At 40.3% G+C, this 23894-nt stretch overlaps 1 protein-coding gene across 8 annotated transcripts in view; it reads left to right on the top strand.

Annotated features, from left to right (window-relative positions):
* Nucleotides 1–6362: 6362 nt before the first annotated feature.
* The window catches only part of rap1gapb (RAP1 GTPase activating protein b), a 26649-nt gene continuing 9117 nt past the window's right edge, over nucleotides 6363–23894 (top strand). For 5 of the 8 annotated variants that reach the window (XM_008279465.1, XM_008279452.1, XM_008279443.1 and 2 more), the window contains exons 1-16: nucleotides 6363–6672; nucleotides 8235–8270; nucleotides 9996–10043; nucleotides 11940–11978; nucleotides 12195–12380; nucleotides 13163–13266; nucleotides 16033–16111; nucleotides 16216–16269; nucleotides 16360–16443; nucleotides 16534–16634; nucleotides 17103–17232; nucleotides 20810–20965; nucleotides 21073–21144; nucleotides 21248–21334; nucleotides 21643–21786; nucleotides 23188–23319. In XM_008279465.1, the coding sequence (XP_008277687.1) occupies nucleotides 6574–6672; nucleotides 8235–8270; nucleotides 9996–10043; nucleotides 11940–11978; nucleotides 12195–12380; nucleotides 13163–13266; nucleotides 16033–16111; nucleotides 16216–16269; nucleotides 16360–16443; nucleotides 16534–16634; nucleotides 17103–17232; nucleotides 20810–20965; nucleotides 21073–21144; nucleotides 21248–21334; nucleotides 21643–21786; nucleotides 23188–23319 (1551 nt within the window). In that variant the 5' untranslated portion in view covers nucleotides 6363–6573. Of the gene's footprint in view, nucleotides 6673–8234; nucleotides 8276–9995; nucleotides 10044–11939; nucleotides 11979–12194; nucleotides 12381–13162; nucleotides 13267–16032; nucleotides 16112–16215; nucleotides 16270–16359; nucleotides 16444–16533; nucleotides 16635–17102; nucleotides 17233–20809; nucleotides 20966–21072; nucleotides 21145–21247; nucleotides 21335–21642; nucleotides 21787–23187; nucleotides 23320–23894 lie in introns of all 8 variants that reach the window. The other 3 variants (XM_008279481.1, XM_008279458.1, XM_008279472.1) reach the window with 3 other exon arrangements.

The raw sequence follows: 23894 nt of genomic DNA, 5'->3' as shown, positions 1-23894 counted from the left end.
TTAATATTTACTGAGTCCAGCATACAGGGAGTTAAATGACACCTCTCAAACAGTTACCAATCCATCCATACCGTCATTCCATCTGTGCATTTTAATTCCCTTTGGTTTCCTCTCTCTTTTTGGCTCATCATATTCTTCAAATGTTGCCCCCAGGTGAAAGGTGCCTCTGATGCCCCCACCCCTGGTGGCTTTAATTGGCAGGCGGCTGTTGTGCCTGACAGAAGAGTCTGTGCCCTCTGTCACATGCTTATGGGACAAATATAGATCTGCAGCAGTTGTTCCTCTCTTATACATACCATTGGAGGCACATTGCTATTATTTCTGTCACACAGGCAGTGGAAATTCAATTTTCCAGGGATTAATAAGCCATGTATGGAGCTGAACAGAATAGACTTGGAGAAACAGATATTTAAATGGTGCTTTTTTTTTTTGTCTTATTATGAGAAGTGTTTCCTCTAGATTCATTTAGGAGTGGTGGGCCGCCATTCCTAAATCCTAGCTGCTGTTCCTTCAGATTTGTTTCTTTTTTTTTTATTGTCGCAAATACACCACCGCCACATGTCTCCACCTTCACAGCAGAGTCCTGCACTGGGTTGGTTACTTGCAAGTACTAAGGTAAACTACAGATAACTATCTTGCTCAGTCTCTACTCTTTTGGGGGTTAATGCGACGTTAATTACTGGCGAGTACAAAGGTAAACTACAGATAACTATCTTGCTCAGTATCTGCTCCTTGGGAGTTAATGTGACATTAATTACTCGTTAGAGCGTGGCCTTGAAAGTGACGTCACATCCAGCACCAGGTTCCAGGTCAGAGAGTCAGAGGAGGGTCGTCTTAGAGAACAGGGCAGCGACTTACCGGAGGAAAGGTCGACTTATTAGCTTAAGATAACTCAGAATAGATTTTACAAGTTAAATAGACATTCGCAAAATATTAATAGCCAGCTAATGTTACATAACACATTGGTATCTTAAGTTAATTGGGCCCGGTGCCAACTCAGTGTTGCTAACGTGACTGAACTAACTGATAGCATTAAGCTAACATCTATGCTCCATGATGGAACTACTGACTGCATCTTCAGATGAGCTTGTTCAAATATTTCTCTAAGAAGAGAAAGACACCTGATGGAGATGATGCTAGTCAGGTATCATTCGCCTTTTACTGACTCATATATGATGATGGTTCGATAAAAAATAGTATTCACACTGTAATCAGATGGGATGTGAGTGTAATTGATCTAATGTAAATGTAAGTAACATTAGACAGGGAGGAGCAGTGGAACAAAGTGAAGGAGAGCAGAGTACAGTGGGGGGAGAATGAGAGAGATGAGAGTAGAGGAGAAGAACCTAAAGGGAAGCTCAGGCTATCAGGCTGGGACCCTAAATGGGTTGAAAAAACTGTGAGAGGGATTTTTCAGCGATGAATAGGGTGAGACGTTTAATAATATATCATCAGACACGAACTAGAAACTATTTTAAAATGATTAGGGTGTAGGAAATTGAGAGAAACAATCTCATTATTGTTTCTATTTGTAAGTGACAACTGACTTGAGAATCAGGCTGCAGGAGGATCAGCTTGCAGCCTGTATGCTCCTGAGCCTCTCAGAGGATTTCCCTACAACAGAGCCTTGGAGCTCTTTTATAAATAAGAAAAAAAACAGAAAAATTAATTGTTCTGAGCCTGGGTGCAAACTTTGCCACTGATTCTACAGCCCCATCAAGAAATTATTATTTATTGTTTTTATTTTTATTTATTTAATTGTATTGTTTTATTTATTTATTTATTTTTACATTCAGCCTTTAAAATGCTATTTCCAACCGGCCATTCAAGATATAGGTTATAAAAGTAAAATCTGCAGTCAAGTGTCATTTGTTTACGTCGCCACGACTCCCCGAGAGCCTGCCCCCGTTGCTGAAAAAAATCCTAGAGGAAACATTGTATGAGTATTTTGTTGACCTAATTACTTTAGGATGCTACAAGTTATATGGAAAGCAAAGTGATTTCTAGCAAGCTTTGTGTTGCAAGTGTCAACATGGATTTGTGTGTGTGTAGTGAAAGGAAGTGGTTATCTTAACAGTCCATATACATATAGGGTAATAGGTTTTACACATACAGGGTAATAGGCTTAAAACCATGAATTTAATCAGAAATGGCACTGCTTTGTAGTTCTTATTCTGTAGAAAGTATTAGTGGTTCAAGTTAAATGCTTTTGAAGTAATTAAGCCAAGTGTTTTTGAGTAGAACAAAGCTGATTTAAGTAATAAAGACAAATTCACATAGCAAAGCTCTGACCAGAGAAATACAGAAAGAACTTCAGATAAAGTATATTTAACTGAATTTAATATTTAATTGGTGGTACAATGGTCTTTCAATTTGATGCATACTCATACTAATGTTTGCCTCTAAGTTGCAGTGTAACCTTTGTATACAGACGACGCTACAGAGAAGCTGCATGTGTCTTTTATAATTTACTATCTGCAGGTTTACTATCTGCAGGCCAAGCTCCTTTGTTTTTGTTAATGTGTTACAGAGATGAGATCAGAGCTGATGAGCTGCAGGTTTTAACATTGTTGGGTGCATGTGAAGCTTTGCAGTTCTTTGTTTGATTCACACCATTAAAATAAATAATTAAACTTTTTTTATTCTGATTACTTCACAAAAGAATGATTGTCTCTTGGCTTCATTTTTTTAATTGTTTGTGTTTTGGTTTAGAATTCAATTTTTGAACAAAAATTAGAAATGACTTGGTATTCTAATTTTCCATTTCTGTGTTTCTGTGGTTAGTACCCAGAGGAGTATACAGCTAGCCACGAACATGTAGCACATATGACCATGCAATAATTTATCAGTTAGCCTACTTTAGGAGAGCAGGGAGATGTATGAGAACATTACTCACAAACTGAAGCTATAGATCAATATAATGTTACCGTTGTTCACATTTAAACATTGAGTAATGATCTATAAATACCTGTGCTTCTCCCCTTCACACCCCGGCATCTATTCTGTGTGCATACAGTGTGTGTACAATATGTTGTCTGCAGCACACTGTGCATGTTGTGGTTGTGCAACTGGGTCCTTGTGTGCAGGCTACTCCCCAGGAAACTCATGGTCCAACCACAAGTGCAAAAGACAGAAGTCTTTTTAAGTTTTTATTCAAAACGAAATTCTGACGCAACAACTTAAAAGTGTACGATTAAAACACTAAACTGAGAAAGATTTATCTATTTGCGAAGTAAATAAAATAATAATAACTGAAGTTTAAAACAGGAATCAAATTAGATTTTTTGTGATGGTAGGAATTGAAAAAAAAACTGCAAAGCAAACTTCTCTGATTTTACACATCAAAGTGTGGCTGCAGGCCTTGCAGAATGGTACTGCATATGTGGGGAAAAAAAGTTGTATAAATTGCTCTTAATGTCATTTAATTTCACTATGCATTGGGCACTGATCACCCAAGTCTTAAAATGAGTTAAAAAGAAATGAGCTTTAGTACACCTTTGTAGCCTGTTTTTCATCTCTGATTGAGGCTGCATCAGCTGCTACAAGCACAACACTCCCAATTCTCTTAGATTGTGCAGCTGAGTTGCATTATGGCTCACGCAGGCTGTAGGTTTTAATAAGGAAATGAAAATTATGCCTCTGGGCCTCTGTTTTTCCAGTCCAATAGTGTTATAGAGCCGCAAAGTCACATAGGCGAAGTACTCTTTTAATTATTTAATTAACCTGCTTAGTATGTCAGGTTCAGCAGTATTTCAAGGGATACTAATGGATTCAACAGACTTGTGCTTCAAGTTCAAGGTTTTAGCTTTCTTAAGTCTTTGATAAAGCACTTATTAATAATAATGGAATGCACGTACAAATTCCCAGCAGATGTTAATCAAATTGCAGGAGTTGTTCCATTATAGGAAGCATTACAGGGCCTCTTTGACTAAACTGATTGTTCTTTTCTTTATAGTGCAGCAAAGACAGTATCAAACTGAGCGCTCATCTGCAGTTTTGTAGACCTTTACCTCTGTGGCAGCCAACCAGCTCGTCTGATGTGTTGATGGTGTGGCGGGGGTCATCTGTGTGAACCTCATTCGTGTCCCCCCAGGGCCAGAGTGGCCACGGCAAGGTCAGGCTAGTCTCTGCAACCAGACCTGATGAATGGACCACAATGGATTTTCTCTGACTGAAATGCTAGGCATCTATGCCCATTGATTCTCTCTCTCTTTGAAGTTTAGCTTTCCATTTTACTCAGGCGTTTTCCTTTGAGGATGTGACTAACCCACGGAGCATAAATGGAGAGATGAGGAGTGAGTAGGCATGGGGATATTGCTTTCAATCCATATCATTGGCAATTTGTTAGTGGAAATTCAAATGGACCTCTGTTCGGGAGGAGTTAATGAAGTGTTGGAGTCAGAGTTTTACTCCTCTGCTTGCAGATGGAGGAGACAGGTGTGGACTGTGTGAGTTGTGGATATTAATGCCCCCCATTTGTATTCATGCACATACTGTATTTTGACCTACTCAGTGATTTGACCAGGTCAGTCAATCAATGAATCAGTTGATCAGTCAGCCATTGGATCTCTCACTCATGCACTCGGATCTCTCATTCTTTGGCACACGAAAATACTTCAATTGCACATTAATCAACTCAGAGAAGACGAGATGTGCCCCTCAGGCATACAAACAGTAATAGTGCGTTCACCGCAGCGGCTTTGTATCGTCTTTAAGGGCGGGAGACGAAACGTGAGCAGACTTAAAGGATGAATTTTTTATACTGTTCCATTAGATCATAACGTTATACTATAAGCACCAAAATCAGGCAGGATTGTACAACTGTGAGCTGACTTTCCCAACAGCTTAAGCTGAAATGTTGCACTCACCAGTACAGCATCGCAATCAGCATCCCTTACAACTGAGACAATGTAAGTGCTCATATTGTGAATCTGAATCGTAATTAATATCTCCCACACATTTGCCATCATGTAACAATGAAGCTTGATTATTCTGCAAGTATGTAATTAGTATTCAGTTTTCATCTGTGAATGTTCTCAAATCCCAGTTTGGCATTCAGCTAAAGCCAGTCTAGACGTGAGTAACCACAATACCAGTAATGAAATGTAACCTCAGGATGAGACGGTGTCTTAATGGCGGGTTCATTCTAGTGCAGGATCACGCTACTGAAAGTTGCCTCTGTCCGTATAAAATCCATATTTTGTGCTGTTTTTATTCAAGCCATGTAACCTCTTGTCCATGAGTGCGATCCCATCAATTTTCCTCAAGGGAAATCAATGCAGACCGCAAGTTGTGTTTATCTTCTTTCTCAAAATAAAAAGCCTTCAACATATATGGGTGGAAGCAGTCCTTTTAAAAGCGTTCAGCTGCTTTTTGCTTTTTTCTTAGAAGTAGGTCAATGTGGATATCTCATGTTGGAAGAGTGCCTGATTGAAAGACCTGCAAAGAAAAGGTTTTGCTTTCACAGAACAGTCCGCATTTCCTCCCAAAGGGCTTCCCTTGTCTTTTTTTTTTTTTTTTATCGCTCCTTTCCCTCTCTGTCTCACACTATCTGTTGTGCTTTCATGTCATGCTTAACTACGCACAGATGATTTTCAGAAGTGCCTCGGCTGGTTAAGTCTACCAGTAGGCTTTGGCATCGACACATGCAGGGAACTGGGCTTGTCTCATGTGTCTCCCCTGTAGGAATGCTTGGAGCTCTCGCATTGTTGTTTTCTTCACCGGGACACAATAAAGTGAAAAGTACCTGATCTCCAACATGCACTACTGAATTCTTAGCTTTTGCCTTTTGTTTATGGTGTAAAGTATTTCTTGTCAAAAAGTTATCTCATTTCGAAAGAGTTTAAAAGTTTGCGAGTGCTTGTAAAGGAACAGAAGCGTAAGATGAATGGCTCATAAACAGCACTTTCGATCTGTAACAGCACTTCAGGTATAATTAACCTACTTCTGAACTGTAAAACTAAAAATAAATATAAGTCGTAACAGGTGGATTTTTTCAGCTTGTCTGTAATTATCGTACATGTGAAAGTATTGCCTACAGACCTGTTTTCCGAGCAGAAGTGTTTCAGAGAGGAAAACTTGAGAAATTCAAGCTAAAATAAAAGAGGAAGAATATAGTCTCACATTGTGATATAACAGTAAGACAACGCCACGGTTTTTTTTATTTTCTTCTTCTTTGCGTCCACATGCAAGTGTGAGTTTGCATTAAAAAAAAAGAGAAGATCGTCGCAGAGAGCACACAGGGAGGGGAGCAACATTGTTCCTCCCTTCGTCCTACTTCCTACAGAACAGCTGTGTGTGTCACAGGGAGGGTGGTGGTGTGGAGGGAGGGGCAGGGGGGTTATGTGAAAAGAGGAAGGAAGGGAAATGATATTCTCACATTACAGCACACACTTTTACCTCACACATAGATGTATGGATTCTGATGGACAGCTATCAAGTTTTCTCTTCGAGTTTGCTGTCTGAGCGACAGTGAGTGCAAAGTGTCATTGTCAGTCTCGCCTTTCTCCTTGTGGCTGACAGCGACATCAACCCCCTCGCTCCTGTCAGCTTGCCTGCATCTGTACTTGTGGGATGATGGCTGAGCTCAGGATAGCTAAGAATGCCTTACTGGATGGACTTCTCAATAGTCCCCCCAGTAAACCATATCTCAAGAGACGATGTTTCAGTGATGTGAGTATTTTTTTCTTTTGATGGAGGTTAGACATCCTTTTCACGCTAGTTGTTGTTGTTGCTTGTTTCATTTTTAAGGTAACTTCGAGACAGAAACACATACTGTATGTTTGGGGCTGTAGAACAGTAGATAATGGGTTTTTGTTCACTGCAAAAACAGATCAAATGCTCCACTGATCGGTTTTTAACCACATATTGCATTTGTGTCCTGAGAGGAACTACTTACAGTGTGTACTTTTTCTTTGTTTTTTTCCATATCAGATACCATGCAAAACAGAATCTGTAAGTTCTTTCATGCAGCTGTTTTTATTAGGGCTTGTAACTACACAGGTTCATGTTTTGCTACTAACAGAGTGCCTCCACGATCCAGGAGTGAATTGCATCTTTTCTCTGGTTCACTGATAATCTGGTCAGCAGAGGACAATGTTTGTTGGTGTTTGTTTTGTAGTCAAGAGAGCAGGATCTCCTTGAATATCATATGGCACTGTTTATTTTTACATGCAACAATGGACTTAGGCTGCACCTTTGGCTTTACTGGGTCAGGGTCAGATGCGTGTGCATTTACTGTGAGTGTGCATTTATGAGCGCGGCATGCTTATGTATGAGTTTACAAATGTGTTTCAGTGCGCCTGGAAATGTGTATATGCGTGAGCGTTTACACTTTCCTGTGTTTTTTGTGTGTGCTGCATATGTGTTTTGCAAGCCCTGCAGTGCCCCTCAGTAAATTTAAGCTGTCATGTGGAAACATCAGCTTGGCACTTCAGTCCGCTTGTGTTACATGGTGAACAGAGGGCTCACCCCGCAACAAGCGCTGCTGTCAAGGCCGCTGTGATTCTCTCCTCCTTTATCTCAGGTTGGAGCTGCGTAAAATTCGTAATGTGGCCTGTGCAGATGAAAGTTGCATGCCTAAGGGTATTTTCTTCTACTTTAACCTCGACGAGTGCCTTAATAATTGGACAAAATACTGAATTATGCTCTGTAAAAGTGCATGGCTGAGGTAGTGGTTTTAGTAACTGGACACAAGTTGACTGCAAAACATTAAGTTTATGCCATATTTACATATGAAACCTATTTGCCAGACTGTCTGTATCAGTTTATTTGCCTTTTTCCTAAAAGGTTGTAGAGTGATGTGTTTCTCATTTCTACAATATTGTACAGTAAATATGTGCACCATAACCACAGTGTCTCCTAGCTAATTTGGCATTGCCCACAGTTAGATGAGCTGTTGGCTTTAGCAACAGAGAGAAGCACCATGGAGCTGCGAGGCTCATTTCCCCCTCAGAGTTACTTGTTTACAGCGTGTTTGTCGTAAAGCTTGGAGGAGCAATTCTCCTGGCGTTGAACAGAGATTGGTGTCAAGGGGGGTGGGGGTTGCGTAAAGGAGTGCCGTCATCATGAAATACGGAATTAACGGGTAAGAGAGATTCCAACAGGAAGTCTTGAGAATGCACAGCCAGCGTCTTTACAGATGAGAAGACAGTGCAGGGAAATCGTATCAACACTGCCACACAGAAAATGAAACCCATGTCCCTTTTTGGATCTCTGTCAACTCTCTCCCTCAGACCTCGGACCTGTTTGCTATGATCGAGAGGATACAGGTACTGTAAGTGGTCTCCTGGCTCGGCTTTTTGTCACTGCTTATACTTGTTCATGCTCACTCACAGGCTTTAATCAATCAGAATCCTCAGAATTTCTCTCACTTTGGACACACAATTTCCATTTACTTCTATTTCAAAAGTCCAGTTTTTCTGCTTTTCCTGCTATTTTTGTATTCAGCCCTGCGAGCCAGCTACTACAACACTTTTTTAAAAATGTCCATGTATCCATGTATTTGCCATTAACATGTATTTTGGTATTTGCAGCAGTAACAGCCTCAGGCCATCTTCAGAAAACGTATTCTACTTAATGTGCTAAATAGGGCCTCTGCATCTTCTCCTCACAGCTAGATACTTTTGTCTGCATCATCAGTTGTGCGCGATATTATGATTTGGTGGATTTGTAGGGATTGAGGTTGTTTTGTAGTCATTGATGTAGTACCAAAGCACACAAACCATAAGGAAGAACAGTAGCTTCTGAGTTATCTGATAGAAAAGATCAGCACGGTTTAAACAGGTGCTTTGATGTTCAAGTGTCTCTGACATTATTGGCATCCAAACATTTCCCTTTGAACTGAATCATAATAGTTCTTTTTTTTTTTCTTTATTTTGTTTGATTGTAAAATTGTAGTCTCTATAGTGGCAGAAGGGGGATTTTTCTTACTATTTTCTTCCTTAGTGGTCCAAGACTATTGGAAACAGAACTTTTAGCTTCAGCATTGGTGCATCACCTTAACAGTACTGAACCACAGGAAACTTGACTACTATGATCATATCTTAATCAAAAGCACAGAATGAGAGTCAAACAATGGCATCTTTATGATGCTGTAGTGATGGAACCAAGAAGAATCACAGGCATTAAAGGTATAATGTGTTGGTGTGAAGATACACATTACGATTGCATTCACTTCAACATAATTTGTGAAGCCTCTCCCAATAAACTTATGACAGCCTTATTTATTGTATTTACATTGGTTGTTAATCACTTCAACAACGTGGCAGTAACATGTTTGAATTGTAGACAACAGTAGCATATTTTATTAGTAGTAATATATAGTCTCCACAAAGCAGAGAAGGAGAATGATGGGGGGTGAAGGAAAATCAAGAAGCTGCGGAGCAGTCTTCAGAGAAAGAATTTTAAGAAAGCACTTCCAATTTCCATTTGATTTATCTTTCTTAGGTCTAAAAATGTGCATCAAATTTGATACAATTCAAATCTTGCCGCAGGGCATATAACACAAAGGGGCCACTGATCAGCATAGCTTTGTTACTCATCTTCCTCTGTGCTGCTGGAACTGTCAGTAGTTATGAGTCAGCAGAATAAAAACAGATAGATTTGATAGAAAGTTCTATTTTGGCACTTTATGGCCCTCAAGTAGAATGGTGGTTAAAGATATCTGCAGTACAGCTTGTTGGAAACATCATCTCTGCTCTCACAGACCTCTGCTGATCTTCTATACCCACTACAGTCTCTGAGATATCACTCCTCTTTTCTTTACTTTCACTTCCTCATCTGGCGACCGACCTTGCTTTATGTAAACAAGAACTATTGTGATAAAGAATTATCTTTGCACTGCAGTGCTGCACAAGATGTTTCACTGATCTCTAATCAACAACCTTCTGAGTCTGTGTGCTTTTTGTGTAGCTTTGTGCACGTGTAAAGCCAGTTGTGTAGCAATTTCACCTGTGTCATCAGTACCTTGTCATTTTGCCTCCCTCTCTCTACAGGGTTGCAGAATGGATGAGCAAAGGTGCCCCCTTCCTCCCCCCCTCAAAGTGAGTCGCAAATCCACACATCTCCTCACAGAGCACAGTCTGGTAAAGCATCCGTAATGGCAGAGTTATAAACCTTTCCTTATCAGCTGTCAGACAGGCTTTAGGATGCTCGCCGACTGAGTTAGGAGCTCGACAGGCATGAGGACTGCAAAATCCTCTGTTGTCCCATTACCTAGACAGTCTAATGCATTAACTGTTGAAGACTGGGAGATAGTCGCATCACGAAGTCTGAGGTCAGGTCAAAAAGGACATAAAAAAAGTAACTTGGTGAGGTTTTGGCTTAACTCAAACCTGTATAATGTGATGTGGAAAAAGAGAATTCTACAGTCCTATTGGCATTTATAATGACAAATAAATTCGCTCTCTAAGATGTACATTATATGGTCACTATAGCGGATAAACAACAGTACACCTTTTTGTCTAGTTGTTGGATATTTCAATCCAAACAGTTGGCATCAATATGCTGCTGGACCAGCCACCCTTCCTTTAGGCAGGGCAGGCATTTCACTAAATGTATGAAGCTAGTTTAAGGATTTGTTTTAGTCAATCAGTGAATCAGTGAGGTAGAGCACTGATGGTGGGCAGTGAGGCCTGCCTCTCAGCCAGCGCTACATTTCATCTCAGATGTTGGCTTGAGTTGAGATCAGGGTTATGGGGCCAACAGCAAAGTTCTTCAATGCCAAACTCAGAAAATAAAATATTCTTTAATCTTGTAACAGTTAGCGTCTCCTTAAATACTGCTAGTGGGCTTTCCTTATGCCATTAAAACTGGAACCCCCTACCTGATGTATACACAGGTATGTGGACAGAAATGTGCCATAGTCCACATCTAAGTCAGTGTTGTTGCGTGATTCTATGTGAATACTTGAACAAATGTCAAAAATGTATTAAAGCTACAGTGGCAAATGGCTTTTTTAGCTGTCCTAAACATAATAAACCCATCAGGTTTTTGGTTTGATTTTGCTACAATGAGCAACTTCTGTCTAGACACAGCATTTTTAGCCACACTTTGGATGTATGGATAGAAATGTCAGTTACTCAGTGAATGGGTGGATTCCCATGAAATTTCATGTATACATTACATTTCCCATAGTGACTCTTAACCTCCGTGGTAGCTACACCTGCCAATAATCCCATGTCATAAGTTTTTATTTTCTGTTAGGGACAGGCACTTCAACTGTCACATAGTGAAATGTCCAAAAAATATTTTTGCCGTCACTTCTGCAACATAAAGCCAGTAACTTTTAATGGAACAAGCCTGACCGTGGTCTACTGGGACTGTGGAAGAGCATTCTAAAGAAAAGGAGAAAATATGTCTAGAAGTGAATTGCAGCACAGCACCATTGTTTCTGGAGTGCAGCAAACATCACAGGTTATTGCCACAGTAAATAGAAACAATTATCAGGAGAAGTCATTTTTGTCATGTGACGCATCAGTAACCACTAACTGAAAGTAAGCTTCTCTTACACAGGCCGTTGAATGTCACTTTCTTTTTTTAGGTGAAAGAAGTATCCCTTTCTAACAACCATACTGAGAGCTTTTAGCACCCAGTCACTGGAGACTATAAAACATATACACTTTTGCCAAATCTCTGCCAACTTTAATTGGCTTGTCAATAGTTATAATCAATGCAGGAGTGAATAAAGGAGTATAAAACAAAAAAAAATGGATATACATTCTCTCAAGAGGACTTTAATGCATTAGTGAAAAAGGCTGATAGTGTGGCCTCTGTCATGTTTGCAGGACAACAAAAGTAATAGAACTGGATGCTAGTGTAGTTAATATTCTGTCACAATGTCTCTGCTCATTGTTATTTCCCTCAAGTAACCAAAAGTGAAAGTATGACTACAAGCGGCTGTTTGTCAACTTGACTCATATTTGTTTGTCTCCCTACAGACAGAAGAAGACTACATCCCTTATCCCAGCGTTCATGAGGTACATACAACATACCCTCAAACGAATAACTCACACACAAATATTTTGTAAATGTCAGAAACTGTAATGCTAAAGGTTTGAAAAGGTTTTTTAAAAAAGTTGAGGAGCGTGCACTTTCTGAAGCAGTGAAAGCAGTGCAGTGCTTGTTACCACATTCTGACTATTATTTACTAATCGATACTCTTCATAAATGTTATTATTTTCCATCGCTGCCAGGTTCTGGGTCGCACCAGTCCGTTTCCACTCATCCTACTGCCCCAATTTGGAGGCTACTGGATCGAGGGGACCAATCATGAACCAAAAGACCCACCAGAGGCCGATCAACCTCCCTGTCCCACCTCCCACATCAAACTGGAGACGAACAGCACTGCAAAGATCTACAGGAAGAATTTCATGGGCAAGGTGAGGAAGGGGAAATGGGCTGGTTTTAGTGTACTAAAAAACAGAATCGATTCTGGTTTATTCATCCATTCATCACCAGTGTTTTGGGGGAAAGGCCACCTATTTCCATTTTTCTAAATCTACTTGACTGATGTTGGTGATTTATCTTGCTATAAAACAACATTTGCTTCTAAAAATGGGACCAAACAAGTAAAACTTCTACTGAAAATGTTGGTTTCCCATTTGTTAGACCGTAGCTCATTTGTGTTTAGAACGATAAAAATTTAAGATTCTGTCAAGGGGCAATGAAAGCAAAGAAGAAAATCAGAGTTTGTGTGTGTGTGTGTATGTTTGTGTGTGAGAATTTTTCAGGCACTCGGAGCAACATATGGGCAGGCTTTGCAAAGACATGGAACAGCTGCAAAACTTTGTCAATAGTGTGACAACATTGTCAGTATTCTTTCACAAAGCGATATAATGCAAACGAGTGTGAATACCACACAAAGCAATTAAAATAACAGCCGCCAGATTATGCTGTATTAATTGCCTACCTTTAATACAGCATATTCAGTTATATCCCGTATCCATTCAGAGTAAGATTTTGTAAAACATGGTACATTCTGCCTTTACACCTTTTTCACAAGGGCAGTTCAACCACTCTCCTAAATTAGAAGACTGTTACTCTTTTTACCTCTGATCATCTGCGATTTATTACAGCATTTTCATTATTGTGTCACCCACTGTGAGTTGCTGGAGTAGTGTTCATGCTCACATTAAACTTTCCTCTGCTTATCTACCCGCAGGAACACTTTAATTACTACACCATGGATGCTGCCCTGGGCCACTTGGTCTTTTCAATGAAGTATGATGTCATTGGGGATCAAGAGCATCTGCGCTTGATGCTTCGGTACAGTTTCTTATTATCTTTATCTCCAACTTGCATCCGCTCTCATTTATGATTTTTCTTTCTCTTGCCTGTTCCCCCTAAACCACAGCTCTCTTCTTTGCAATACCTTTTGCAATTTTTCTTTGCCTTTATTCCATGTTGTCTCATCTTTATTTCTCTTTCTTTTTTCTCCCTCTGCTGAACATGCAACAACCCTGGCTTTCAGTATCCATGCAATTCATTGATTTTTTTCCTCTCCATCTGCACATACTGTAGGTCCTCCAAACAGAGCTATTCAATTGAGTATTTTCACACATGGCTTGATTGTGTGCCCCAGATTGAATAAGGTTTTTTTTTCCCCTCAACAATAGCATTAAGTGAAGCAAAAATGTCACAGAGGAAGACGAGAACTCTCAGTTTTCACAGGTTGCCTCAGTGATGAATTTTCAAATATATTTTCCTGTAACACACAGTGCTGCGGAGAGCTTTGTCTCTCCTGTCGGATGGATTCTCATCAGTTTTGTTTTCAATTAAGATATATCCTATTTTACACAGTCTGGCAGTTTTTAAGCCATTGGCAAAGGACCTTAAACTTTTGAATGCCTGCAGATCTTTGTCTCAGTTACAGGAAGGTCTTTTAATCCTAAATAATATTGTTTCTAATATTAAATAACGGGCTGCAAGGCAGTTGGTAGCACTGTTGCCTTGCAGCAAGAATGTCGCCGGTGAGGACACCTGGGATCTTTCTGCGTGGAGTTTGCATGTTCTCCCCGTGCAGTGTGGGTTCTCTCTGGGTTCTCCGGTTTCCTCCCACACAGTCCAAAAACATGTTGAGGTTAATTGGTGATTCTAAATTGTCCGTAGGTGTGAATGTGAGTGTGCTTGGTTGTCTGTCTCTAAGTGTAGCCCTGTGATGGACTGGCGACCTGTCCAGGGTGTCCCCTGCCTTCGCCCTAAGTCGGCTGGGATAGGCTCCAGCCCCCCGCGACCCTAATGAGGATTAAGCGGTGTATAGATAATGGATGGATGGATGGCTACTTTTGTGTCCCTAGAACACAACAAAACACATGAAAATGGAGTACAGCAGAGATTTGCGTGAGTCATTTTCCTGCTAGGTATTGTGTAATAATGCGATTCTAAATAAAAGTATTTGTATGGCCTCTCTGTATAAATGGCGACTTTAAAAAGAACTGAAAAGTCCTCAACAATCATCGCTCTATTCATCCATGTTGTACAAGCGTAATGCCAAACCATGCTTACTTGCTGAGATCCTCCACTTCTTCACATGCTGTTAAAGACAGACGAGGGGGAGAAAGGTAGAACGCAACACACACCACATAAACTGCGAATTAATTTTAGCACCCGAGAGACTCCACTCCTGCGTTCTCCTTGTTAATGGAGCTCCAGAGTGGATGAGTGTGCAGCGAGGTAACAGCCACTCGGCCCACGACGTTTTTAACATAGTGATGTTTTCCAGTGGGTGGGCTCTACCCACAGTCAGCCCAGGCACCTCAGTGAGTGTAATCACAAGCACGGACACACAGTCATATTTAAAACACCTGTATGGCAACAGAATGGGTCAAAATATTATCATTTTTTCTTTCTTCCTCTTTTTTTTTTTATTTTTTTACCGTCAATACCCTGTACACTGTAAAAACAGAGAATTAGAGCTGTTAAACCACATCCCACATCCTTACTGTTTCTGCATCCAGCTTTCAGTCATGTACCATATGACTATTAATGCAGTTTAGAGTAGTTATAGTGGCAGATTAACTACAAGAAATTCTTAATGAGTTCATTTAAGGGGTCAGTTGTGATTTGGTCTGTATGTATATGTATTCACATCCTTTGGCTAGCATCACAATCTAATGTAATTAGTACCAACATTAGTGCTCGTGGCCTTGGAAGCCTGCTCAATCACGACTGTGAAGCAATGTAGCCCCCTGAACATGCTAAAAAGCTCTCTTACATTAAAACACATATTTCAACCCATTACCAAATCTTTAAGTCTTATGCTTCTGGTTTTAAAAGGGCAAAAATAAAAAAAATAAAACAGCTAAAAGATGCTTTCCTACAAAGTCGTAAAATATAGAGTATCTCTGCGACTACAGCTCAGTGCACACCGCTTCAGCATGTGGAGAAATCTAAAGCAGGCAGGCTTAGCGACTTATTTAGTTCCGCTTGCAAAGCTGCAATTGGAAAACTGCTGTTGGAGGGAGGGGTTTGCAAATTCCTAAGTCCTATTTGTTGTGTTAATTAGCTTTAGAGTTGCTGGAAGGTGGATTTTGTTACTCTCAGATAGAGCCAGCTTTTTTATGCTAAGCTAAGTTAGCCAGCTGCCTCCAGTCTCATATTTTTTGCTCAGATATAAAAGTGGTATCAGTCTTCTCATCGATGGTAAAGTCAGAAAAATAGCACATTTTCCAAAATGTCAAATTGTTGCTTGAAGTGTCCTAGTACTGTTCTCTAACAGAGAAGGAGCTACCAAATTATCGGCCAGATTGTCTGGACACAGATTACTTTTTAGTTTTCGCAGTACTGTTTATTGTACTCCGTGGATGGAGCAGTGACCCCCTTAAAAAAGTAATGATGCCCATTCAACCCTCTTCCAGGCAATCTCGGCTCAAACCATCCACACAGCCTGTATAGGAAGGGCTCCCTTTGATTTTGCAGTTCACTTCCATTAATGCTAAGCAACAAAGAAAGGAACCATCAAACCAGGAGGATTGCTTTGGATTAGAAATGGAGCAGTATGCATTTTGACTTTTCACACTGTTTGCTTTTTAGGACAAAGCTAAAAACCCATCATGACGTGATTCCCATTTCCTGCCTTACTGAGTTCCCCAATGTGGTTCAGATGGCCAAGGTAGGCACTTAGTATCATGCTGAATATTTTGGTTTTAAAATATATATATATATTTCATGATACATTTAAAATCTATGAAGCTAAAAGTACTTTTTCTTTTTTAGCTTGTCTGTGAAGAAGTAAATGTGGATAGGTTTTACCCTGTTCTCTACCCAAAGGTAGGCCTTGATCCTCATGGTCACTCTCTCTTTTGCCGTCCACATACTTAATAACACCATTAACCTGAGTGGAAACCTTCTGTTCTCAAGGCATCAAGGCTCATCGTCACCTTCGATGAGCATGTAATCAGCAACAACTTCAAGTTCGGAGTTATTTATCAAAAGTTTGGCCAAGTGAGTGCTCTCAGAGGTACTGCTGCTAATCTTTGTGTTTGAAGTCATATTCCTCTCCTCCTGAAAGTGCTATTTGCTTCCTCCTTGCAGACATCAGAGGAGGAGCTCTTTGGGAACATGGAAGAAAGTCCTGCCTTTGTTGAATTCTTGGAGTTTCTGGGCCGGAAGATTGAGCTTCATGACTTTAAAGGGTTTGGACGCTTTTCAATTCAATTTCTTTTCGTTTTCTCAGCGGATTCATTTCAGCACTTTTGGTTAATTCTCAGTATGGCTCTCTCCTTAATGTCTGTTAGATGCTGGCCATCGTTTACTTTGCTATTGATCAGACTTGGCTTCAAACGAATCCCTGGAAAAGCGAGTCAGAATGTTCTGATATTTGTAGTGTTCTTGACATTGTGATTGAGCAGGCAGAGAAGTGCCCTTGGCATTCCCTCAATGATGAATGAGCGTGGATGGACCGGCTGCTCCGGGAGCACACACCTGTATTCCACTACCATCACTTTGTTGATCTCTTTTCTGTCTTCTCTATCTCAGCTGTTCACCCCAATCCTCTCCTTGCCTTTTCTTCTTAATCTTTCTTCTCCTGTCCCTCCTCTCTTATTTTTATTGCTTCTGCCTTTAAATTTCCTGTTTCTGCTTCTGCTTCTGTTCTTGTCCAGTTTTCGAGGTGGGCTCGATGTCACTCATGGGCAGACGGGGACAGAATCCATCTACACAAATTTCCATAATAAGGAGATTATGTTTCATGTGTCCACCAAACTGCCTTACACGGAAGGAGATTCGCAGCAGGTAAAGTGACGTTCAAAGGAATCATCATCTTGAGTTACTAATTTGTGTTTTCATTAACTCCTCCACTTGTGACTCCTCAGTATGTCTGTGGCAGTAAAGGTTAATGAGTCAGAGCCTGTAAAATCTAACTTTAGGTCTTTTAGGTCAATGTTGATAAAGTTGGTTACATCATTTGGATCAGTCGTTGCCCTGATTATGACAAAAACTAACATCTGCAGTTAAACTACTTTTTTTGGCATTTTGGGATATGCACTTATTTGTTCTCTTTTTGAATATGGATGAGAAGATTAACTGCTCTTATGTTTGGTAAATGCTATGTTGCTATAGCCATCATGAGATTAGCTTATTTTCTACTATGTTATTATTTTTTATTATTTTATTGTTTTATTCTCTGTAAATAGATTCTTTGCAGGATTCTTATCCTTAATATTCTATTATTTAAAATACTCTGTTTTCACTGTAAACAGTTGTTGTGCAATGACCTTAAAGGCATTTGACATAGAGGTAAACAGCTTACCTGACTCTTTCCAAACGTAATAAAATTAGCCTACCAACACTTTTAGAGCTCATTAATTAACATTTTATTTGTTCATTCTAAATAGTTTGTCTGTATGCTAAGCTATGCTAACTGTCTGCTGATGGCGCCATATTTTACAGCACAGAGAGAGTTGTATCAATCCTTATATCTAACTCAAGAAAACAGACATGCGTATTTTTCTAAATACTGAACTTTCACTAAACTCTGACTAAATAGAGAAATACCCTAAAGTTATCCTCTGAAAGCTTTTGCTCTGTGAAAGCTTTACAGACATTTGTGTGCAGTGATTTGCTAAGCAGATGACATTCATTTAGGTGTTTGCAGGTTTGTTGTCCTCACGTTGCCATTTTTTAGAAATATCTCTTCTTGAGGTTTACCATTTCCACAGAGGTTGCAATGTTCTCTCGTGGCATTGAAGTTTCTCCTCTGTTTGCGGCTGAGGACTTTCATCTCTTTTGATGCCATGTTGCACTAAGCTGCATAAGTCCTCAGCTGCTCTTCACTGCCTCTTAGAGTGGTTTGAACTTTGTTACCACAGTAACCCGGTACAGACGGTCCATATCGCTGAGGCATGGAGACAAACACAGGGCATAAGCAGCACCCACATGGGATGAGTCAACAGGCAACTTAAGAAAAGGAGGCAAGGTGTACCATAAGATCATGGCTTTATTTTAGGAAGAAGAATATATGTGTATTTATGCACAGAATTTATGTTGCCAGATCTGACTGAATGTGATCCATTTTGAAAGGTTTTATGGCAGTAAAATGTCCTAATCCAGCGATGCACTTGCTAGGTTTGTTTATGTCTAGTTTAGCAGTTCATCTGCACGGAATAAGTACGATCAATGTTACTGAGCCATCTGGGTTCAGAAAGCCCCTGTGTGCATAAATATTAACACTGACAGCTAATAAGCTCAGGGACGATGCAGTAGTATCCTGACTGTCCTGCATCTGCTGCCACATGTACCCTGTCTCGCTCTCCTCACTCACCTTTCATTACTGCCCTTGAAATGCAATTGTTTTTTACTTTTTTACAAGGACGTAATTAATGTTGTCATTAATTTTATCAAAACTCTACAGAATTATGACAATCACAAAGGACTTGACTTGTATACACAGTTCCCCGATTTCTCTAAAATTGCCTCATTTTGCAATTAAACTCTGTGTTGATAAGTACTTCAATCAGATAAGCCACAATTGCAAGACTAATTTAGAGCATTTTTGATGTTGGATGAACTTCTCAGACATTTGCACATTTGGATTTGGATTTGGCGAACTGGACTCTCCGTTTACCGTGAAATAGTTTGTTTATGCAACATTTCTGCCATATTTACAACTGTTACAGCATCAGCAGACTGTGAAAACTTTCCGAGGCTGAAAAACAGATGGTTGATTGTTCTCGTGCGAACAAACAGACTGGCTTTAACAGACAGGGACTCGTGATATATCTGCTTCTGGAAAAGCAAATGCCATCGTCGCCTCTAAATCCCAGAGTAAATATTTGCTGTATTGTACTGCGCACACAACTACCTATCTCATGAGACATTTTTTTAGGAGCATCACCAATACAGCTTGTATTAAAAGGTGTGTTGTCAACTTTAGTCCGTTAAATATAATGCGAGTGACGCAGGGTGACCAGTACATGCTGCTGCAGAGCAAATGTATAATGTCGAGGGTTTTTCAATGCAACTGGGTTTATATTTACCAAAACTGCCTGCATTAAGAAACATTTTTGAATTATCTTTTCTCTTTGTTGCCAAACTGAATCTGTTTGCAAAATCTGATATTATGCCTTTGCCTCCCCTTAAATGCAGCCGTATGATTTGGGTCATACAGCCTCTGCGATAGGAATCCATTGCCATTTTGGTGGGCAGAACTGAATATATTTTGACACGCTGATATCCACTAGCATCTTAGATTATCTTACTGTTTGATTGCTTAAAAAAAATAAAAAATAAAAAATCTGGGACAGCATCATGTCTCAAAGCAAGCAATGTGCCCCAACTACTGCAAAATCTTATGTAAATGTATTATGTCACATTTTTTGTTTGATTTATTTTCACAAGGAAGGGGAAAAAAAGTCTTACCTTCTGAGATATTTATGAGGGCTTGTGAGCTGTCAAAATTAGAGTTCCTAGCAAAAGGCAATGAGGTGACAACATATATTCATATTTCAGCACAAGAAAAAGGTGTCCCTAATGCTTGGCAACACCAAGCCTTTTTTAAAAGATATTGCTTGGTTAAAAATTTAATACTTGAGCACAGTCGCTCTGTCCTCCAAGTGCTCGAGTGTCCTTTTGGCAACTTTAAGCTTTTTGGCAACAAGGAAATTGCAGTTATTCAGCAGCGATGATCACAGGCAGCCATCTGTAGAGTCATAAACCATTTTTTTTGTTTGGCTTTGCAGCGCCTCCACTGAGATTCAGATTCATTCATTTCCATAACACCAGCACTTAAAGTAAATCATTCAAAAATAGTCATAGCTACACTGAAAAATCTGTAAAGTGGACTTATGTATAATACATAGTTTATACATTCATAAATGCTGTGTATTCTACTCATGATGGAATCGTTTTCTCTATATAGAATAACTTAGTGCAGTATGATTTTCTGCATTCGAAAGGAGTCAACTATACAGCACGATCCCCTTTGCTGCAAAGTTCCCCACTGTGGGGTTAATAAAGGATTATCTTACCTTATCATATACCTTGCAGTTGCACTGTTTTGTGTATTTATTTCATTTGTTTGCAATAAATAATACAAATGTAGATTTCCTCTGTTTTAAATCAGTGGCACCAGAGCTACAAAATGTAAGGATTTAATGTTTTTGGCTGTTAGTAAAACTGATTTGTCACGCATCTCAGAGAAGAGACTATACTCTTAAGTCGTGCCCACCCCTCTGCTGGGAATATATTTATTTTTTCAGTCAGTCTTTCAGTTCTGGAAGTGATTCTGTGACAGGCCTGTGTTTCCTAATACACGAGGTGGTTATTTGAGATGTTTCCCCTGTTGTTAGTTTTGTTTATGTTTGTCTTCCAGCTGCAGAGGAAGAGGCACATAGGCAACGACATCGTAGCCATCGTGTTCCAGGAGGAGAACACGCCCTTTGTACCAGACATGATTCAATCCAACTTCCTGCACGCGTATGTGGTGGTGCAGGTGGAGAACGCGTGTACGGACAACGTCACCTACAAGGTTGGTTTCCAAGGATGAGAACACTGTAAAACACAAAGCCATTTCAGTTTCTTTCATGATTTAGACTTTTTACCATTTTCTCATTGTTTACCTGCCTTCTCTTCCAGGTGTCAGTGACAGCAAGGGATGATGTACCTTTCTTTGGACCTGCTCTACCAGACCCTGCCATCTTCAAAAAGGTCAGCAGCCACACAGATACATGAAGTCAGTTCCCCCTTTACATGCAGACGTCACAAACCTTCACTCACTCTGCCTTACCTTGTCTGTGTTTGCCGTTCTCAGGGCCCCGATTTCCATGAGTTCCTCTTCACCAAGCTCATCAATGCAGAGTATGCCTGCTACAAGGCTGAGAAGTTTGCCAAGCTGGAGGTGAGCAGCACTTTGACGCATGTGCCATAAAAGCGTGTGTGTGTGTGTGTGTGTGTGTGTGTGTGTGTGCATAGGTCTATATCCAACTTGCTGTGCTCTTTATAGAAAACAACGACTTACTGTAGATTTATTGTCCTCTCACCTTTCTCAGACAACAGCAACAACATGTATAAGCTCCAGTTTATCGTGCTGATTTGATTTTTAGTATTTTTCTCTATATCCCTTAATTTGAAAAAATAAATACATTTAAGTTTTAGATTTCAGAATAAATTTGAGTAAATATGCAAACTGGCTGTTGTTGTTGTCAGGAGCGCACACGTTCAGCTCTGTTGGAAACGCTGTATGAGGAGCTGCACATCAACAGCCAGTCCATGATGGGTCTGGGGGGAGACGAAGATAAGCTGGAGAACGGGGGCGGAGGAGGAGGAGGAGGCTTCTTCGAGTCCTTTAAGGTACAGCATCATTCCTCACTCGATGAGGTGCACTAGTAATTTGCAACTCCACATGCATGAGAGGGAATGGTGATGAGTGGAGAACTTTTAGGATGCTTTTTCTTCCGCCTCCCCTGTCTCTTGGCTGGGATTCTGGGTATTCACACATGAGAAAACAAAGCATAGAAAATTTGCAGTATCTCAAAGGACCAGTCCTGTGGCATTTGCTTTCCTCACTTGGCTGCGACTGCTGAACTCGATGTGTTTTCACATGATGGTGCGGCTTTGAGACGGTGGAGTGTCCTGTTGTGTATGAAAGGCACTTTGCTCTGACTGAGAGTGCTCCATCAATGACCATTAGGGTGTTGGAGCAGAGCTCAGCCGGTATGGCTGAAGCACAGCAGTAGGAACTGTGATGGTGTGTGCCTGATGAACAATTTAATGACCCCTCATTAGGGAACTGATGATGCAGTTTGCACGTCTCCCCATGGGCAGCATTCCTTTGCAGTTTTTCTCTTCCCTCTGTGTTGATCGCGAGTTCTTGGCCATCTTTTCTGTATTTCTCTGCAGTTTCAGAGAAAAACAACCACCTTGCTCTCAGTCTCTCTGACTCTGCTGTTTTTTAAGATCCATCTTTCTTCCATACCATCATAAACTACCTCTGCATAAATATGCTCTTGCATAAAAGGGATCCTGTTTTCTTTCTCTCTATCAAGAGCCAACTTGCTTCACTTTCACACCTTCACAAATTACTGCTGCAATGATTTGCCACTCTCATTTACTCTCTCTGCCTCTGTGTAGATTCTACTATCCTGCTGTCTCTCTTACTTTCTGCCATTGTCGTCGTCGTCCTTGCTCATGTTGTGTCTCATGACACAAAACCTGGCTCCACACTCACACGTGTTAAATGACGATTAGATAGGAGGAGATGTGCAAAGCCAATGCGCTCTTTGACCTTCAGTGAACCTGGAAGTCTTTCCAACAGCGTCTTCCTCCTGCCCGTTGACCTGCACTGCCCCTCAGTGTTCAAAATTCACCCTGCATACAAACCATTAGCACATTTACACACATTCATATAAAGTGCACACACAAATAAATACACATGATGTAAATGCATCTATTCCCTCAGTTTCATTGCATTTATTCTACAATATCTGCATATTAGCACATCACAATGGATAGACCTGACAGTCACTGTATGGAATATGGCTATTTCTACCAAAATAAAACATAAATTATACTATATGCAATCACAAAAGTATATGTGAATAAGAATATATATAACCTACTTTGGATTTGATTTGAGTCTAGATTCACATTTATTTGCGGTATGTAATGCCTTGGAATATTGGTCAGTGTGTTCCGTTTCCACATAAAATCGAAGTGGATCCACTGACAGTATCTCCTCGTTTCTCTCTGTAGCGGGTCATCCGCAGCAGAAGCCAGTCTATGGACGCCATGGGCCTCAGTAACAAGAAGTCACACACAGTCTCCACTAGTCACAGTGGCAGCTTTACCCACAATCCCGCAGAGAGCCCCAAAACCCCAGGGATTGTAAGTAGCCCATTTTGGTTCACACATGCCTACCTAACACTTCCATTCAGGATGTAGTCTATGCGCTTCACAGTTGATAAACACACACAACAAACTCCTTTAACTGCTATCGTAAACAGCACTTTAGCAAATGAGTCCTGTTGGCACCTTGTAGCACTTTACTTTCATCAGTATGTTAACACTAAACACTCCCTTTCATTCCTGACATTTTAAAGTCACTCTTGCTTTGTACTAAAGCAGCTTTCACTGATTGCCTTTTTCCATTTACGGCTCATAGTGTTCCTGCTAATGACTTTTTTGTTGTTGTGTGTTGGGTTTTTTTTTTTGTTTGTTTGGAAAATTATCAGTAAAACTCATTCTCAGCATGTCATTATTTCTCATCTTTCAAAAAGAGTGGCAGACTTCTAGGGTGATGATGAAAAAAGAATGTCCATTGTGGAATGAATCCAATGATTTCCCTATCAATACAGGATGATTGATCGTTTGTGAGCCCCAGTCTAGTCTCTATCCCGAGTGTTGAAGTGAGCCTAGACTAGCAGCTGTATGACTACCCAGACTCCCTCCCTCCTTGCTGT

The sequence above is a fragment of the Stegastes partitus genome, unplaced genomic scaffold (assembly GCF_000690725.1).
Source record: "Stegastes partitus isolate 25-593 unplaced genomic scaffold, Stegastes_partitus-1.0.2 Scaffold5, whole genome shotgun sequence".
Lineage (NCBI taxonomy): Eukaryota > Metazoa > Chordata > Actinopteri > Pomacentridae > Stegastes > Stegastes partitus.
This window is presented reverse-complemented; position numbering and strand designations above follow the sequence as displayed.